Below are 22,024 nucleotides of genomic sequence, written 5' to 3'. Positions count from 1 at the left end.
AACCCTGCTACAAACCCACCTGACAGGAATAAAAAACAAGAGATATCTATCGGCATAGCCCTATCATCCAGCATCAAATACATATAACCATAATCCATCATAATATTATGTAATATTGAAGATATTATTTCCTAACATCCAAATAGAATTAATAACTGAAACTAAAAACATTATGATGATAAAAAAGAACAAGGCTAATGAAGATCTGAGATATCCAGATTTTATCCACTTGATTAAAACAATGCATATAACTGTAATTGATTGATGTCCACCACTCAACCACGCCACATTATGGTAGGGATTTATTTTTCACTTCTTAAGGGAAACAAATGAAGAGTGTCTACTCTTGTTTTCTTCCTTGGTCATCCATTGCCTTGATCATCGTGCATATGTATCTGACATCTCTGTTTGAATCAATGCAGTAGATGGGCCCTCTGAAGAAATTGTTGTAATAGGTGGAGAACTGCAGTAATGATCCTCGGCAAGATTCTTAGAATAATTAACACATGTTGTTGGCGGGGCGTAATAATTTTGCCTTGCTTGTTTTGGGTCACCCCTGTGCTCTACAAGACTCACATTACTATAAAGCCTCAGTTGTCTTGTGGAAGCTCTTATCCATGCAATTTCCTCCACCACCTCTCTCATGGATGACCTTGCTCTTGCTTTCATTTGCAAACATGATTTTTCTAACCTTTCTATATTCTCCATCTCCTCTTGGTTCTCCTCATTCACCACTTTAGGATCTAAAATTTCAGTGAAGTGGTTCTCATTAATTACGGAGAGGAAATGATCAGACAAACCACACATAGAGCCTTCCGTAGACAATACTGCCATTAAACATGTAGAAATCTCCACCAGAACTACACCGAAGTTAAAAACATCACTCTTGTCTGTGAAATGAGTGCTCTTCACAAACTCCGGATCCACATAACCTGGAGTGCCTGATGGAAGTATGGTGCTCAAGTGCCTTTCATCCGAGGGCAATAGCTTAGAAATGCCAAAGTCTGCTACTTTTGCAGTGAATGTATTGTCTAGTAAAATATTTAGGGATTTTATGTCACGATGGAAAATGGGCTGAGAGGCTTGAAGATGCACATATGCTATCGCCTCTGTTGTTTCTATGGCAATTTGTCGTCAGATTTCCCATGTCAATTGATTCTTTGTTGAGTGTAGATGTTCAGAAACTGTCCCGTTTGGCACATATTCATATACAAGAAAGGGAAATTGAGTTTCCATGCAACAACTAGGCAATTTCACTACGTTCCTGTGATTAATATGGGATAGAATTATAACTTCATTGATAAACTCATCTGAAATTGATTTAGGTTTTTTAATTGCCACGAGTGTGCTGTCTGCAAGAATTCCCTTGTACACAGTTGCAAAGCCACCTTTCCCCAATTCTGTTGAATAATTGTTGGAATCTATTTCCAACTCTCTTTGAGAAACTATTCTAAGGCTTTTTCTCCCTCCCATTGAAGCGATGCTCTCCTGCAACTGCATCCAGCCATTCTGTAGGAAATTTGTATCTCTCGCATGTTTCAAACAACGCATACTCAGGCACCAGAGTATTCCAGAAGCTACCACAAAGAATCCAACAAATGAAGAAACAGAACCCGCACTTTCAACAAACAAATAAAATTGGATTGACTGTGCTATTTGAAATGTAAAGAAAAAGAACATAGAAAGACACATTGTCTGCTCACCTATGATTACAGATTTGACAGAGATAGAGCTTTTGGACACACATCCTGTCCCATTTTGAAACCCATCTCCCTTATAACCCATAGCACATGAACAACTGTAGGAACCTAGCAAATCATGGCACATTCCTCATCCCTCTTCTCCAACGCACATATGCAACTTTTTATCATTACACTCATTTATGTCTGAAGATTGACCATCATTATTGTTAGAAGCTTTAAGATAAACCATGGTTATAATTAATAAATGTGCGGGGATCATACCTCTGTAATCAGTGCCATTAGAGTAACTCTTTCCTTCATAACCCTTTCCACATGAACAATTGTACGAACCTACCAAATTAAGGCATATTCCCCCTCCCTTGGTGCAAGGGCACCAAGGTCACCTTACCCTTTCCACATGAACAATTGTACGAACCTACCAAATTAAGGCATATTCCCCTTTCCTTGGTGCAAGGGCACCAAGGTCACCTTTTGCAATTAAGGGATCTTATTGTTAGAGTTTAAATATTTTGAGTCAATTTTGTGTGTAATAAGGTCATTGTGGACCATTTTTAAGGTTTATAAGGTCATCTTATAAGGTATGTTTCAAACATATCAATACAAGGTCATATTGTCAAAAATATTTTCATGGTTGTTTGATTGGGTTATGAGGAAGTTTTGAGTCCATTGTATTGATATGTTTTCATGTTGTTGAGTTTTCAACCCCACCTCTGCATCATTCCTCTTCTCCAACACACATATTTAACTTTTTATCACTACACTCATCTATGTTTGGACAATCAAAATCACTATGATTAGAAGCCTTGATATTTGAAAGAGAAATGACTTTAGAAGAGAACACATATTACTAATAATGTTTCTTATTAACAAAATTGTAGTGATAATACTTGTGCAATCTGTGCCATTAGTGTAACCATTTCCTTCATACCCAGGATGACTTTTGCATACATACCCTTTCAATGAAGGGGATTCAATGCACTCTGCATTGATGGAGAAAGAATAGTTGGCAGTTGTTCTAGCTGTGGAGCAATTCTGAAGGCCGATAGCCCAATTAAGGCAGAGACCATAATAAGCCTTCATGCCTTCACCCCAAAAAGAGGTTTGCTTTATCATCCACCAATATGAAGGGAGACAGATCCAATACGATCGAGAAGCCACACTTCTTATCAAAATGATTGTTAGCAGAATTGAACAAATCAAACAAACCTCTGCCTATAAAATTTAACCACATCCATTTATCTCTATCATCTTCTCTTTTCTTAAATTTTTATTTGTCTTCGATCATGTGATTCGAGCATCTAAAATAAATGATGCATGATCTTGGTTCAACTTTATCATGCAATGCAGTCTTCTCTTTTGGTCTTGAAAATCCTTCTTTATACTTCTCCTTTATAGCCAGAAATAGAAATTTTGCATTTGAGTCTTTAACATCTTCCTCTTCAGATGAATGTGCCTCAATAGAGAAAAAATTATTTTTCCATTTATCTCTATCATCTTCTCTTTTCTTAAAATCATTTCTTCTATATCTACTTTTCTTTTCATCATCATCAATTTTTTTGTAATCTTCTTTGTATATACATTTAGAAGCATAATGACCAACTCTTCCACAATTAAAGCATTTCAAGGGCAACTTACCTTTGTAGTTTCTAGTTCCTCTCTTATTCTTCTTAAAAATAATTCTTCAATCTCATCCAAGTACTCATTTATTTCTGTTTTATCTCTTGATATCCTTGAAACATTGAATGCAACTTCTCTTCGATATGATTTTATATCTTCCATCTCTCTAGTTTTATAGGCAAACAATGTTCCAATAAGCTAATCAATTATGTAGTTGTTCATATCATGACACTTTTCAATTGCACATGTCTTTAGTTTGTAGGTTTTGTTCAATGTAAATAATATCAATCCATTGACATGACTTTCTTCAAGCACTCCACCAATAGCATGGATAGCTTATATTGTATCATTCATTCTTTGTATGTAGCTCTCAACACTTTCATCATTAACCATTTTGAAGCCTTTAAATTTCTACTTTCGGTTCAAAAGTCTTGCTTGTTGAGTCTTCAAATCACCTTCACATGAATAACACAACTTATTCTAGATTTCCTTAGCTTCTTTCATTTCTATAACCTTTTCAAATAATTCATCACTAAGAAAGATGATAAAAATTGTTATAGGTTTTGAATTTATCTCGTGAGCATTACTTTCATTTGGAATTGATGGTTCATTCGAAGCGCATTGATAACCTATTCGAATAATATCCCAAATTTCATTCTACAATGCTTATAAGTAAGACTGCATTCTTTCCTTAGACTAATTAAAGTTTGTTCCATCAAACATCGATTCTTTTACATGAAGTTAATGTGTCATCTCTAGATCTACCTCAAGATGTTAAACTTTCCAAAGAGTAACCTTGCTCTAATACCAATTATTGAACACCTAGCAAGACTGAGAGCGAGGGAGAGGGGGTGAATCAACCTTGAAATTGAAAAATACTTATTAAATCAACATACTTAGCAATAACACATAGAAAATTCTAAGATTATGCTTGAAGCAACCAAGATCAAAGAGACCAAAAGATAGCATAGTGGCAAGAGAGATAAAATATGTGACAAGAATAAATTGTATTCCTATCAAGATGCAAAATAAATCAACTGGATTATCCTCACATGCAATGTATGATACTTGTTTGTTTATAATGGCAAGGCTAAGAGACAAGAGAGCACACAATTATGAAATGTGGCTCAATGAGATTCAAGGGTAGTTAGGATAAATAGTAAAATATTCCACATGAGGTGGATCACCCACCGAAGATGTAATTATCACTCCACAATAAGTGGATATGATAGAGTAACAAAAAGATCACACCATAAAAGGTGTAAATTCTCCTACATACACACTCGCAATGTATACACATCTCCATGAGTGTCTCATATGCAAACTAGAATATTATGCATGTACCTAAGTAAACTTAAGTAAAGTGTAATTATATCCAAGATGAATAAATGATTAAACCAACACCCCCCCTTAAGTGCAACTTAGGGGAATGCACTTAAGTCTACAATGCAACTAAGAAATGCAAGATGGGTCTTAGCTACAAGGCCATGTTAGGTACCCATGTACAAAATACAAATACAATCTCCCATAAAATGAGGAAAGAGAGAAAAACCCAATGGGAAAAAAACCTCCCCCAAAAAGATAGATGATAACTATACAAAGAACTCTCAAATAAGTATGTGAAGGACCAAACCCCATGTGACAAAGAAATCCCCCCCATGTGAGAGAAGAAGAGAAGCCAAGTAGCCCCCCCTCAATGTAGAATCTGCATCAATGGTAGAAACTCGAAGTTGAATGAATAAACTGCTCCATTAACATCAAACAACATTCCCCCCCTTGGGAATAAACAAAACCAAAAGTGTATCTATGAAGTCTCCCCAATCATGAAGGGAAGATGTAGGAAAAAAACTCATGATGAATGGAGTATCTGAAAACTACTCAAATAGCCCCATGTCGATGATGAAAGTGACCCCCTCCAAAGGTGGTTAACTACTCCACACTGCTGAAAAAGGTACTCCAAGATCTAGTGGAGATGAATCTAGAACAATATCCAAAGACTCACATGTCTCCTCTAAAGATAAAGAGACCTCCTCCAACTGCTATACATAATAATCCCCAATCATGTCAATCTCTAAAGAATTATCACATAGAGAATGAATAAGAGGGTCATAGTGCTCCCTCGCAACAATCGAAGAAGGATCATCTTCATCAAAGAGAAGATGAATATCATCAATGATGTCTCCCACATCTACAATATAGGACTCCATAAACAAACCTACAATGTCGATCAAGTACTCATCCCATGAAACTGAAGCTGGAAGACAAGGTATATCCTACTCCATTGAATTACAAGAAGGCAAAACTATCACTCTATCCACATCATCAAGTGCAATAGGTGATGTGATATCAATAGGAAGAGATGAAACACAAGGCTCAAGAATGGGGTCACATGTGAGAATCCCCAAGTTCAAGTACCCAAAGTTCTCCTCAAAATATGAATCATCACAAGAAGTGTGATAATCATATCTAAAATCATCCTCATCAATACGAACAAAATCTGAAAAGGAATATAACTAAGATGCATGATCCACCACCCCAGTTGCAATGATAGCTCTATTCTCCAAGTCTCTAATGAAAACTGACTTAGGTGTGAACTCCAAAATTTTCTTCGTTGCCCCATGTGTGATTTGATAGATGGAAAGAAGATTGTTTGTCAAATGGGGTACACACAACATATCATTGAAGGAGTTATCCCCAATGGCAATATTTCATTTCCCAATCACATGCATGTATGTATGATTTCCCATCAAAATTTGTGGCATGGTGCAAGGCTCAAATGTAGAAAACATAGACTATGAAGATGCCATATGATGAGAAGCCCATGAATGTAGAAGCCATCTCCATGAATCATGACTTGAAGTAGAACAAAGAGCTTGTCCTTTCCTTGTCCCAAAAGAGTGATTCTTCCCACTTGTTGAGGCCATGAATGCTTTTTCTTTCCCCTTTGATTATGTGGAAGTGAAAGGTGATGAATCCTCCTTTTTCTAGGTATTAGGCAAATCAATGTTGTGATTTTTTGAGGATATGTATAAGCTCATCAATCTTCTTGATGGGGAGGTTACTCAAAGAGAGATAATACCTTGTTTAAGGGTAGTTAGATATTGTCTTAGTGGGCTTCATGCTTTATTCATATTTTCTTCTAATCAATTTAGATACCTAAGCTCTCTAGGAGTGCTCCCAATCCAGATGTGCTCACTAATTGCTCAAGCATGGTTGAGATTCACCAGGGTAAATCCAACCTTACACTCTAAAACTCCTAACAAGTGCTTGCAGAGGTTATAACAGGTGTTTGTGATATTTTCCAAATTCAATCAATTGGTTTTGAGTGAGGGTTTCATTCTTTTCCCCATCACTCCTTCCTTTTCCTACTTTCTAGGCTAGTAGCCCTAGAGCCCCATTTAGCCCTACTAAACCAGTTTTTGTGGATTTTATCTCAACTTCTCCAAAGACTTGCACAAACTATTTGTTGATTAGGATACCCTTTTGGAAGTTTTTTCCAACTTCTAAATTTAGGAATCTTAGTCTGACCATACAGGCACAGAAACCAAGAAATGCTTGTTTTAGGTGGTTTTAGGCTTGTTTTGGTCTTTTTCCAAGGGTTAGGTGTCTTCCTTGATCTACCACACCTCCAAATTCACACATATGTTCTGCCACACACCACTTGTTCAACCCAAATACCATGCAACTCCAACCCTACTCATTCTTGCAAACACTTGCATAATCTCATTCATTTCCTAACTGGGCTATGACTGAGCTTGCCTAGGAAATGATGCTCATTGGCCTTTCAATGACCTCCAAAGGAAAATAAAAGTTATATAAACTGTACAAAGGTTCCATGGATCAAGTCCCAAGGGTTATTGAGAAGAACTAAAAGGATTTCAAGCTAGAACCATGTCTGGCCCTCTCAAACCCTTACTCAGGCCGAGAGCTTACCAAAATTGAAAACTCAATTCAAACCTAAAAATAAAATAATCAAATTGCTTCCTGAGCACTATAAAAACATTTACAAAACAACAAACAAGGTACAAAAATGCAATCAATCCATTAAGTACGGATTGCTACTCTAATTCTTGACAAAATGCAATGTAAAACTTCAAAAATAGTCTCAAAATGTATTCCAATCTACTCCACACATTGAACAACCTCATTACATTGATTCACCAAGATTTTATATGTCATTTTTGGCCTAACTAACTCTTCATCAGTTCCCTAACCAACCCTTTGCACAAAAATGCAAAAAGTTGCTCAACATTGCAAAAAGTTGTCAAGCAACTTTGACAATTTTTGCCAAAGAGTGCATTTTTGCCTTACATGCTTAATTTTCTCCTCCAAACCATCTAAGATAACTAAAAACAATGCCAAAAAAGGCTATTCAAGGCATTTTTCATCAAAATGCAACATTTTGCCATTTTAGGCTTACAAGGGCTTACAAGCCAAAATTGAGAAAATGCATTGTCCTAAGGAAATTCAACCTACCAAAGAATTACAACAACATATTAAGACCTAGGGGAAGACTCTTATTCACCACTCCAAACCAAACTATGAACAAACACACCAAAATGTAGAAACTGGACTCAAAACTAAGTGCTCCTGCAACACTTCTTACAATGGAAATGATGCTCCTCGTTAACAACCCTTTTACAATAGGCACAAGTAGGTCTCTCCTTCTTTGGTGAATTGTCCTTCTTTCAAGAGGGTGAATCCCCTTGTTGTGGAGAAGCCGGTTATTTGTCCTTGGGCTTTGATTGCCCTTTCTTCTTGTTTGATTTGTCTTTTCCTTGATTTTCTTTGTTCCCTTGAGTTTCCACTAATTCTTGAGACTTAGAAGTCTTAAGAATCCTGATGCTTATCAACTTACTTTGCTCCATAATTGACATTTCAGTGAAAGAATAAAATGTAGGAATTGTGTATCTTTAACCCATTGTCATTGTATGGGTTTGGAAACTAGAAAAAAATGTTGCATATTCTTGTGGAAGTTTGCCCATCAAATTGAAGATCAATTGAGTATCCTTCTTATCAATGCCACGATATTTGAGTTGTGCCCTCAACTCTTTTTCCTTAGTGAAATAATCTTGTATAGTATAAAAGCTCTTGGGATCTAACATGGTGAGATCATTATCAATTTGATATCCCCTAATCTCATCAACTTGACCATACAAGTCTTGAAACTTTTGCCAAGCATCCTTAATTAAAGTACATTTCTCAATATGAAAGATGAGATCCTTTGATACATACTTTCTTAAGGTACCAATTGCCATGATGTTCTTAGTAAGCCAATCCAAGTGACCATTGGGATTAGCCTTAGGATCAATAGGAGCAACAATAGTTCCATCAATGTAATGAGTTAATCCTTTTTTCATAAGTTCACTCCATGCATCAATTTTCCAAAAAGCATAATTATGTGGAGTTACGAGAGGAAACTTAGGAGAAACCATAGAAGAAAAATGAAAGAACACAAGAGCACAAAAGCGCCAGAGATAGCTCCACAAACTCACTCAATCAAAGTACCCCCTCGCCCCCACAAAAAAAATGATGAATTCGGCACTTTATATGTAGTGCGTGTACAATAGGCCACTTGCAAACAATGACAAGGTGGTATTTTGATTTTTTTTTACAACTACCCCAATTGGCTGAGAACTACAATGCAAAAGACCAAAAAGATAGATCTATGCAATACAAGTGTCAAATTGGTCAAAAAAGACCATATGTTAAAAGTACAATTTCTACTCAAAATCTATTCAAATTGCTCAAAATCTATTCAAACTGATAGCAGATTATGAAAGTAGAAGAAAACTCATGTATTTAAAAAAAAATTGCATTGAAAAGGAGTTTGTATGAGCCTAAAAGGAGTCCAGGAAGTTGCAGAAATGAGGATTAGATAGGTATAGTCACAAAAAACTGAATTTAATGAAACCACTATCCACCCAAATAAGAAAATAACACCACCACAAAAAAGTACACAAAAAATTAGCCCGTTTCTAAATGAATTGCACAAAAAAGGGAGAAAAAATGAGCAAGATATGGCCTCTTGAAGTTGAATTGCAAAATTGAAAAGCCAAATGAGAGGGGCCTGCTAAATTTTCAAAAAATTGATGACATCAAAAAATGCGAGGTTAAATTTGATGGTCGTATGAACGTCACATAAAACTTCACTCCCTGCCTGACTAGGGATGTCTGTACCATATGGACTGATGACATGATGTGATGCAATTAATCTATATAGATGACATGTCATACAGAACAGTTGACATGGACATTGAGGTGTCGATGACATGGCAATACAGACAGAATGTTGTGGTAGTCCACGTGAGTGGTGACTATGTTCTTCACTGGGCACAGAGGGGCAATAAAAATTCACCACTTGGCCAAATATGCAGACTGTGTGGCCTGAGCTAGGAGGAGGGTGACTGTTGGAACCAAAGGACAGTGCCCGAGGGGACAACGTGCGGGCACTGGGAATGTCGGCTGGTGGTGTAGAAACGAACATTGAAATGGATGGAGCAGTAGCGGCGGTGTGTCTGCACTGGTAGAAGGTGCCCGGGAGGAGTAGTGGTGGCCCGCTAGTGCTGATTGCTGGTGGGAGGTGCTGAGCGACGACCAGAGAAACCGTCTGGCTAGAGAAAGAGGTCATCGACAGTGTTCAGAGGTACGAATACCGACAGGAGATGGGTCTATAATCGTCGAAAAGCACAACATGACCCTGTAGACAATAAATGCAGGCAATACAGTGTCGGGTGGGGGTAAAAACCCCAACGTATAATAATATAATTTTTATTTTTTATTTTTTAAATTCAATAAAACTTTTACAATCGTAATTAAAAACTGTGAATTTTTAAAAATATGAAACTAAAAATTAAATTCAGAGAAAATAATTTTTTCTTTTTTTAATTTTGCAAAATCGTACTGTACAGCCCTAATTGGGCAAAACTTTTCCTCCAAGCCTCGAAATTGACTTTCACCAAATATAGGCGAATTTATAGTCAAAATTCATGGAAATGGCCACCCAGACAGAATGGCGAGGTCAAATCTAGTCTAGGATGCCTCCAAAAGATGCTACTCCTTAGATTTGTCTCTTGACCTTGCAATAAAATCTCTCCAAAAGCTATACAATGGCGCTCCAACTACTTTGATACCATGTGAGATTATGCTTGAAGAAACCAAGATCAAAGAGTCCAAAAGATAGCAGAATGACAAGAGAGATAAAATATGTGAGAAGAATAAACTATATTCCTATCAAGATGCAAAAGAGATCAACTAGATCATCATCACATACAATGTATGATAAGCCTTCTTAAAAAGCCAAGGCTAAGAGACGAGAGAGAACACAATAAAGACATGTGGCTCAATGAGATTCAAGGGTAGGTAGGGGTAGGTAGGAGAAATAGTAAAATATTCCACATGAGTTGGATTACCCACCGAAGGTGGAATTATCACTCCACAATAAGTGGATATGATAGAGTAACAACAAGATCACACCATAAAAGATGGTAATTCTCCTACATACATACTCCCAATGTATGCACATCTCCCTAAGTGTCCCATATGTAAACTACAATGTTATGCATTTTCCTAATTAAGCTTAAGTAAAGTGTAATTATATCCAAGATGAATAAATAATTACACCAACAAAAATCAACACATAAACGTCAATCATAAACACATGAACAATGAATGCTAGATTTACATGAAAAATCCAAACAAGGAAAAACTATGGTGAGAATCTAACTCACAATATAAATAACAATATTTACAACATTTTAAGAATACAACCAAGGAGCACCAACACCTAGAGGTCTTGCAGAGATAAGGTGCACAACCTTAGGCAAGATACAAAAATGACTTGCATAGTTGAAGAACCCTTCTGTATGACAAAATACAGACTATTATCGAAGGACTCGCTGTCAATCAACAATAAATTAAATAGCCAAATTGAAATTGAGAAGGATTCTCTTGATCATGAAATTGTCCTTCAATATCTAAATTAAGACACCAACATCATGGTAAACATCTCTGATAATCTCCACTATCACAATACACAATCTTGGAGAATATATCACCTTCAAAGTTCTTCTCAAACTAACTTTCACATCACCAAAAACTCAAATTTTCTTTCAAATCATTCACATACACCTCTTGCACAATTCACTTCTCATCCACACATAATTCATCCATCCACACATCTTAAATAGGAGATAGAACATTGAAAACCTAATTGAGATTTGACCAAAATGGAATAAGCAATATTACATGAAATAAGCTACCGAGACCTAAAATACTTAGATCACTCCATTCCATGAGAAAGAGGGAACCTAAATATATCATAATACATCTTTTGATGAATGATCCAACAATCCACACAAACTAGTTTCACATACTTGAAAGTCTATTCAAAAGCATAATGTGTAGATATAATCAACCAGACGACAACATAACCACTTCCAATGCAAAAGACTACATGTGGATCTCCATATGCCAACATAAGACCTAAATTAACATCTCAAAACATATTTCAATTCATATTTAGACCAAAATAATATAATCCATTAAACTGCAATGCAATTAGCAACATGTCTGGAGGGTGCCAAAAACACTATGGACCATCTTGAATGCATGATGACACAACTAGCACCAAAAGCATATACGAATTATCATCCATCTAGATAACTAGTTTTGAGATCAATGACAACCATACATGCTCATGATATCAATAATCTCCAACAAAATGATAGTAAAATTAAGTGTAAACTATTTTGCATCTCCAATTTTTTTATTTTTTTTCAATAAATTGATAAAAGTGTTCTACCACCACTTGGTAGGAACTGTGCTACAATGAAACTCTTCTATTGTTGTGCATGATAAACATATTTCATTTAAAATTAATTTACTTGGTAGAGCCAATATTAATCCCTTTTACCTTACCACCGATTTGAATGAGGGATTTGGGATGCATCATGGACACCGGGTTTCAATTGATTCTTAGAGTCTACTAAAGACTTTGCAAGTTTGCTTATGTTCTCTACCTCTTGTGTAAATGTAAACTAAGAATATTAGAAAGATAACTTGTATAGGTCTGTAAAAATATTGTAATATTATTTCTAAAACTAGTATTTAGAAGTTGTAATCTTTTGGCTTCCAAGATCTATCAATTATGAAGAAACATTTGCACCCACTACAAAAATTAAAATAATTTGAATTTTTTGTGCATTGGCGGTACAAAAAACATGGAAGATCCAACAAATGGATGTCAAGAGTTCTTTTCTAAATGGTACATGACCCAACATGAATTTTTTGTTGATATCATCCTTGCAAGATATGTCATCTCATTAAGTCACTCTATGGGCTTAAGAAATTCCTTAGGGCATGGTACATTAAAATAGATGGTTATCTATTGCAACCTAGTTTCACCCATATTTCCTCACATTCAAATATTTATATTAAGCTAGCAACATAGGTTTTCATTCCTTTTCTTGCATGTGGATGATCTTTTAGTCAAAGGAAGATGATGGAATCTCATTGATGATTTAAAGAATAATATAAAGTGATTCTCTAACATGACAAATTTGGGACTAATTTACCACTATCTTGGCTTGGAGATATGACAAAAGAAGCATCATTGTTTTATCTCATTGATGAAATATGTTAGAACACTCATGGAAATGTATGGAATGTGAGATTGTAAATATATGTCCACTCAATGGAGAAAGTTTTAAAACTCTCTTGATTCCAAGATTCGCCTCATGTAGATGTAGCTTTCTATAGGGATTTTATTGGGAGTCTCATTTACTTGACTCATATTAGACCAGATTTATGCTTTTCATTAGCAAGATGTTTCAAGATTCAAGCAAGAGCCAAAAAATTTCATTAGGTTGTAGCTAAGCATGTTTTAAGATGTATCCAATGACCAATTCATTATGTTTTAGAATACAAGAAGAAACCTCAATTTTTCTTATAGGGTTATACTGAATTGGATTATGTTGGATTTGTCAATGATAAGAAGTCAACTACAAGATAAATAATTTTCATCTCAAATTTGGACCTATCCTCATGGATTAGTAAAAAGAGAACTATTGTCGCTCTCTCACTATTAATGATATTGTTCTTTTGAAAGAATTAGATATTCAATATTCCGTGTATGTGATTAAAGAATAATAATAGATATTTTTCATGAATGAAGTATATGTTCTTAAAAATTATCTTTGCAACATTAAAATGTTATATAAATTATTGTGATTTTAAAATACCAACACTTCATTAAAATAATTGCATATATATTAAGATATCTTTAAACGTCATTTACATAAAAAAATTTAAATGCAAGTATGCAAGCTATTCTAAGTGTGGTTTATTGCAATTTTTCCAATCAACCTACAAGAAGTCTTTGCAAAAATCAACTTTAATATCGTAAAGCTTGCGTATGTGAAATACGTTGTCTTTTGTTCACTATAGGAAACTCTATAACAAAGGATGAGACTTGGAATAGGGTTTAATGAATTTGAAATGAAAATATGAACCATACTGAGATAAATTGGAATCAAAACTTCAGTCTATGCTGGTAATTGCGTCAAACGAAGGTTTTTTATTGATATTTTTCTTGTGTTTTGGGGGGCGAGACGGCGGGAGAGTGGGCGAGGGATAGTTTTATTATTATTTATGTATTAAAAATATAATAATACAATATTTATATAAGAGAGATATGAGATGGAAAGTAGAACTTTTAATTTTATCAAATTTGTGTTTCTATTATTTTTGTTTACATCAGAATAAATAAATGTATGTTAAATGTTTGTTAAATATTTATTAAGTATTAAGTTGAAATATTATAGACAAACAATAATTACCGATTTACACATAAACATTTTAATTGATGATATAATGGAGATGATAAATATTCAACAACTGAAATATAATTGAATAGATAAATCTTAAGACATCAACATTCCTCTTATACTTATCCATAATTAAATTTATGAAATTGTAAACAAGATATATAAATATTCAGCTCTGAATAAGTATACACATACGAATTCAAACTTAAGTTGATCCCAATCAAGATAAATCTAGCATGGGAGAAGTTAAGAAACTTAGTTTTGTGCATAACTTATTGGGATCCTGAGAGATCGGTAATTATATAGAATATTGAGTATTTGCTCTTTTTAAGTCTAAATCTTATAAAAATAAAAAGGCATCAATAATGAAATGAGAGCTCAACACAATTTATTTAGAGAAAGTGATAAAATGATTAAAATGTTGATCATAGCCAATTCTAAATTAAGTATTTTTTCTCCGTTCACCATCTTTATCATTGAAAATATCAAATGGTTTACCAAGAGAGTTAAACTCGGACTCAGTTGAGTCAATTTTAACTCTAAAATTCTCAACTGCAAGAGGCCACTTAAGACAATACTTGTATACTCTGGCAACATCTTCAACACAATCTCTCATATTCTTTATGATTTCTCATAATCTACTCTGCACACTAATACCCCTCTTCTTCATAGCTTCAACAATTTCTTCGTCTTCTAACAATTTATTTAGGTAATTTGTTTAGACGATCTTCAAGAAGCTCAACTAAGATATTTGGTAAGACATCTACTAGATTATTCAAATCAATGCTCTTCTAGAGCAGATAATCAGGCAAGACTTCTTCAATGTTATCTTAATCATCTTCTACAGATCTAAAGGGAAAACTGTAATTGATCTCTTCAACCTTCTTCTGCCAAAGGAAGGACTCTCCTCAGAAAGATTGACAACAATAGGAACTAGATTAGAACTCCACAAATTTTTGGAAATGATCTTTTCATGCCTTTTCTTCATCTGCTAGAGAACTCTGATACTCGTAAATCTACATTCCAACTGGCATATTTGATTTCCACACAACATTCTCTTTCAAGGGTAAATATGTCAATAAATAAAGCATCAAACACATGATTAAAGAACCAACACTCTTGCACAACTATTTCTTTTAGTTTTAGCTAAAGGTTGTGAAGGTTTAGGTTCATCAAGTGTAGGCTTACTTTCTTCTTTTAAGGAAGGATGCATAGGGGAAGGTCTTTTAGGTTGAATGATAGGAGAGGCTAGTCACTTCCCTCTGTAAGACGTAGGAGGTGGAACCACACCATATAAAGGAGGAATACGAGGTGTATGTTTTGTGATCATTATCCTTTGATTTTTCCTCTCTCGGGGCCAAATTATTGTGATAATGTGCTTGTATTTTTGGGTGTATCCTACCTTAAAGCAATTTCTCCCAATATGGTATACACAATCACTTTAATGTGGGGGCATAAAATCTGCTCAATGATTCTCTCTCTTGCATATAGCTACCTGTCTGTCTCCATGTTTCTCTAGATGCATTTAAATCTTTCTATCTCTATATCTATTTGTCTCCCTATCCCTCTTTCTCTATTTCTATCTCTATCTTCCTCTCTAATTTTCTATCTTCTATATATGTCTCCCTCTTTCTATCCATCTTTCTCTTTCTATATTTCATACTCTCACTTCCTAGATCTTGATATCTATATCTTTATTGTGTCTCTTTTTCTTTTCTAGGTATTTCTATCTCTCTAAATTTCTCTTTCTATCTCCTTGTCTCTCCATATCTCTTTACTCTTATATCTCTCCTTACCTTTATATTTATCTTTCTATATGTCTATCTCTCCCTCTCTCATTCTCTCCTTGTCTATATATTTATCACTTTCTCTTCCTCTCCATCTCTACTCTCTTTATATCTATTTTCAACTATATATCACTCCTTATTAGTAATTGAGCTTGATTATCCTTCTAATTTAGATGTTTATGTGTTATCGATACTTGGATATTAGTTCTTGATGAGGTGTGTAGGGTATCTTTCCCCTTCGTCTTATGTTGCTAAGGAGGGAGGGAGAAATCGGGAGTGGGTATATGTGCACAGTAATATGAGTAAAAGGGATATATAGTCATAAAGATATAAAGGGAAAGAGATATATAAATAGAGGGAGAGAGGTGGAGAGAAATATAGAAATACGTAATGATTGGGAGAGGAGATAGAGAAAGAGAAACCTAAACTTGTAGTAATAGAGATAAGGAGGGATAAATAGGGACTATGTGTATGAGTAAAAGAGATATAGAAATAGAGATAGATGTAGATAATGATATAGATAAACAAAGGGAGAGGGGAGGAGATAAAGTTAGATATATAAGTGGAGAGAGAGAGAGGGAGAGATAGGGTTAGAAAGAGCTGGGAAAGATGCCTAAAGATAGATATCAAGTGGAAAAGATAGAGGAGGATGAGAAAGAGAGAGATAGCGAGATAAATATATAGAGAGGTGGAGAAAGAGAGGGGGAGAGGAAAACTAAAAATTAAAGGTGTTTGTTTTCATATTGAAAAAGTACAAATATATTGATGTATAAAATGTTAAAATAAAAAACTATTGTGCTTGCCAAGGATGGATAGGGTAGGTAAAATTTATTTCACAATAAAGCCGCTAGAAAAAGATGTAACAATATTAAATAAAGGAATAATTGGTCATCTAAAGAGTTTTAAATATAAAAATGGGATGTAGATATAATTAAAATACAAATCTAATATTTTCCCTAACATGAATAAGAAACCTAGAAGAAGGCTAGGTTGTATAGGATTGATGTGGTTCACTAAAATGCAAATAGCTCTAAAGATCTAGATAAATAAATAGGAAACAAGGCTAAGAGGAAGAGGTAGAGAATTAAGGAGGGATGGAGATGTAGGTAGAGAGAGTGTGACAGGGAAGGAGATATGTAGAGGGATAGTGAAGAGAGAGAGAGTTGAGATTGAGAGTAGGAAGGGAAGGAGGGAGGGAGGGAGAGTTAGTGTGAGAGATTTATAATGAAGGACAAAGAGAAAGGGAAGGAGGGGAGAAGAGAGAGGTCGAGATAGAAGTATATATCTTAGGGGAGAGAGGATGAGATAAAGGAGGGAGTGATGAAGAGATAGAAATATAGGTGTAGAGATTGAGAGAGAGAGAGAGAGAGAGAGAGAGAGAGAGAGAGAGAGAGAGAGAGAGAGCAGGGAGAGCAGGGAGATATGATGGTTTATGAAAAAAATTACTTTCCTTAGTAAAATACCTATTTTTTTTATTATTAATTAGTCATTTAATATTTCAAGTATTTTGAGATTATTGTTACAAAACAAATCATGAAAGAGGGAATTCATATGCAAAAGTTGTAAGCATGTGATGTTTCTAAAATGATAGATGAATTTAAGTTAACTATATGATTTTATTTTTATGCATAATATAGAAATACAATCCACTCCATTGTGTAGAGCTCTGAATCACCTTTCCAATGCCTATAAAAAATCAAAATTTTGATAACAAGTGTAAAATTTTATGCCTAATTTACTAAAATGTGTTTTTAGGATTTTAAAACTATATATACATTTTCAAAAGGAATATCTATTTAGAATGAATATTCATTCTAAAACAAATATTTGTTTTTAAAAGCATTAAAATTTTAAAAAAGTAACTTGCGAAAATGGATATTTATTTCTAATGGATATTCGTTACTAATGGATATCATTTGTTCTAACATAACTTCTTTCCCTCCATTTTTACCTTGGGTTTTCTTTGGTATATGGCTTGGATGTCAAACCTAGAAAGTCAACAACGAAAATACATTTAGAAAATTTTCCTAGTTTTCCAGACTTCGCCCATGTGGTTAACAACTTTTTTTATATCCAAATTTAATGAGATGAAAGGGGTTGGTTAGGGAAATTGTTAGCTTTCCATCATTATAAATTTTACTTTATTTTAAATTTAATAAATTATTATAATTGATTTTCTACATATATTATGACTAAAGTCTTGTTTGATAGGCTGATTATAAAACATCTTTAACTTTCAAATGGTTTCACATTTTTTGAATCTAAAAGATGCACCAAATTTTATGCTTCACAGACTATAGGATTAAAAAAATGAATTTCGTGAAGTTTTGACCAAGTTATGGTGGTTAGATATACATTTTTCTATACATTTAAAAATTTCTAGTAAAAAATTCATAACCAATTATTTACTTGGAAAAAATTTACCAGAAATATGTAGCACATCTGAGCATGTGTCCTCTACTTATATTTAAAGTTTCATAAAAATATATTATGGTTTTCTTGTACTTAGGTTGGTGAAACGTACATCTCATTTTTATTTTTTTCTTGAAATTTTAGCACTAGTGCATTAAAATATCAGATTTTGACCAAATAGATTTATTTTAGAAATAAAAAACAAAAAAAACTAGAAGCTTAGAAACTACATTCAATTTTCTACAAATTTTGTTCCTGCATATGTTTGAAATTAAGTTGATAATCTATTCAAATTTTCATGTCAATTTGCCTAACTCTATTTCTTTTATTTTTCATCGCCACTTAGAAACCAGTAGCTTAGAAACTACATTTAATTTGCTACAATTTCTATTCTTACATATGTTTGAAATTATATTGATAATTTGTTCAAATTTTCATGTCAAGTTGCCTAAATATATTTCAACTATCCCTCCCCTCTCTACATCACACACACTCTCTCTCCTTCCCTTTCTCCTTATCTCAATACCTCCTCTTTCCCTCTCCCCTTCCATTTCTAATTCTCACTATCCACCTCTCTATCTCCCATCACTCCCTCCCTACCTCACTCTCCCTCTCTACCATGTTATAAACCTTAATAAATCCTAAATGCCACTAACCCTAACATATCTCTCCCTCCCTCTCTATCTACTTCTATCTCCTCTCTCCCTCCATGTTTCATTACCCACTTCTCTCTTTCTATCTCATCACTCTATCCTCCTCTATATTTATCACCTCTCTACCTATCTCCTTGCATCCCTCTCTATTGATCCTCCCATTTTCCCTCCCTCTCATCTCTCTCACCTCTATGTTTCTTCCCTCTCCATGTCTCTCCCTTCCTCCCTCTTTACCTCTCTACCTCCATGTTTGATTACACATTTCTCACACCCACACTATCTCTCTCATCTCTCTCTTTAGGTCTCTCATCGCTCTATCCTCTTTTAAGTCTCTCATCTCTCTACCTCGCTCCCTCCATCCTTTTTATCTCAGCCCTTTCCCCTCCCTGTCTTCTCTCTCATAGCTCTCTATTTCTCTACTCTCCCAACCTTTCCCACCCTCCCTCTTACCTCTTTATTTCTCCCTTTTTAATAATTGAATGTTAAAAAATATAATATAAGTAAAATATATTAAAAAATATATAAATAATATAAAGAAAATATATTAAAAAAATATACTATAAAAAAATATATTAAAAATAAAAAAATATAATATAAAGAAAGTATATTTAAAAATAAAAAATAAATAATATAAATTAAATATATTGAAAAATAAAATAAAAAATAAAAATTTATTACATAAAATAGAAATATATATATATATATATATATATATATATATATATATATATATATATATATATATATATATATATATATATATATATATATAATTTAATCCTCTTCCTCATTCCACCCACAACCGTAGCCCCGCAGTGCAAAAGGGCCCCCCTGTCCAACTATTCACGGGATTAGTAAATCCCATGAACAGTTGGATAGGGGGCTCCTTTTGCATCGTGGTGCTATCGTTGCGAGAGGAAGGCTTTCCCCGATAGGGCAGGCATATTTTTTTTTTTGTTTGCCTTCATGTCTGTAATATGTCAAAAGTCGTATAAGGGGGACATGGGCATATGTATTGCAAGACTAATGTAAGAGGCTTAGGCTATGCAATTTTAAAGGGCTGCATAGCCAGTGCCTTCTTCGTTGGCTTGAAAATTCTTCAGACATTGATTGCAGTATTTCATCGACTTGGAAAATAAGCCCAACTATAGAATGATTGAGGAGACATGTTATAATAAATGATCTTGAAATGTTTTACTCTTGACAGGGTGTAATCCAGTATTGGTCATGTTGTTATTATAAAATATCCTATACAAAAATCTAATTACCAATCCAATGTATCACATCTGTGGATGGAAATTAAAATTTTGAGATTTATGTTTTCCTGAATAATGATTTTTTTAATAATAAAATATTTTTAAAGATAGGTAGTAGAAGATTAAAGTCTATGCAGTTCAAGTATAAGTTTGTATTTTATTTCACTTGTCTGTATTTTAATAAATCAATGGCATCTTTAACAAATATATTTTGGGGTATCAGGGGAAGCATACTAATAGTCTTTATAACTAACTTCACACATTCACAAATTCTAAATGTTACATGAGATTTTGATCATTATTTTTATTGTTACCACGCAACTTAATTGTTTTATAGCTATTGTTTTGGCTTTTGGGTGGTAATAATACACATTGTGGGATCCATTATGCACACAAGAGTCAAAAAGTACACATTACAAAGTGTCACTCAATACTTGCTTAAAGATGCCTCAATAATCATGCACTTAAAATTGTCAATACTTTATGAAAAAATATTCTAATAGTCATGTGCTATGGGTACCAATAAAGGTGCACAAATCGGCCAATTATGGTCGAAAAATGCTAAAAAATAGGTGCCTATTGGTATATGTGAAATTTCTTAATGAACTTTCTAGTTTTTTGGGGGTGTGGTGGAGGAGGGGGTTTCTTTAAAGTTAGTAATTAGCATGTTGGGTGTGCAAACAATGAATGATTATTGGAGCATGCACACTAACTAATACTCTTTGCCTATGTCAAAATTTTATGTTGGCGTAGATTATTTCTCATAATTACACTTTACTTAAGTTGACTTAGGATAATGGGTAAAAGCACAAATCTATGTCATGTTTTAGGACAACTTATCAACACAAGTGAATTTAAGTAATTCTAATTAAAAATTAATTTTAGTCAAACATATGGTCTATAGAGATTCATTATAGCTATCTTATATATTGGCCACAACTTTTCTAATTGGAATTGTCTACTAAATGTACATATTTTATACCTCTTTGGGTCTAATTACCATTTTATTTTTTTGAAAAACTCAATGTTTCAACAACTCCTACTATTATAAATAATGTTTTTTTAAAATGTAAAAATATCCTTTTATAGATCTATAAGAGAATTTTATAAAATATATATCTTTTAATATTTAATATTTTATTTTTATTGAAAGTAGGTCATGAGCACTAAAATATAAGGTTGATTATCCTATAAAGGAAAAATAATAAAATATATATTTTTTAATTTTGAAAAAATAAAATGCACTAGAGAAAAGAGTATATGTCCAGCTGATATATTTATTTTCTAATTTGTATAAATATTAAGAAAAAAAAAGGTGTTGCCAAATGGATAGAGTTATATTTTAGTAAGCACAATTTTTCAAATTTATTAAAAATATATATACATAAAAAATAGTTCAAAATATAGTTTTACACTAAAGTTTCGAGATCAATATACACAAAAAAATTGAAGGAAAAAGGGTAAATTTTACTATATGAAGTGTGATGCCTCATGTAACTTCAATTTCAACATTTTATCAACAACTAAGTTATAGTGTTTACTTTATAAGGAAGTATATTCAAATAATTTTTAAATCTTTTGCAAAATTATAAACATAAAATACACAAGAAAATATACATTTTATTAGTTTACATCATTTAAAATTTCAAAACATATATTTCACTTTTTATTGATTTAATATAAAAATTTGAATCAGCATTGCCTATTTCCTTTATAAAAGTGTGACACGGCTTTGTGCTTTTACCCTAATGCATTCCATAATGGTTTGGG

The 22,024-nt window shown here is 33.6% G+C and overlaps 1 protein-coding gene across 1 annotated transcript; it reads right to left on the bottom strand.

Annotated features, from left to right (window-relative positions):
* Positions 1–378: 378 nt before the first annotated feature.
* Positions 379–9,951, bottom strand: LOC131053656 (putative wall-associated receptor kinase-like 16). The gene is made up of 3 exons (XM_057988260.2): positions 9,558–9,951; positions 1,245–1,652; positions 379–1,118 (listed from the first exon to the last, which is right to left on the bottom strand). Exons 1-3 carry the CDS (start codon positions 9,949–9,951, stop codon positions 379–381), a joined length of 1,542 nt encoding a protein of 513 aa, XP_057844243.2.
* Between the last annotated feature and the right edge of the window lie 12,073 nt (positions 9,952–22,024).

The sequence above is a fragment of the Cryptomeria japonica genome, chromosome 5, assembly GCF_030272615.1.
Source record: "Cryptomeria japonica chromosome 5, Sugi_1.0, whole genome shotgun sequence".
Classification (NCBI taxonomy): domain Eukaryota; kingdom Viridiplantae; phylum Streptophyta; class Pinopsida; order Cupressales; family Cupressaceae; genus Cryptomeria; species Cryptomeria japonica.
This window is presented reverse-complemented; position numbering and strand designations above follow the sequence as displayed.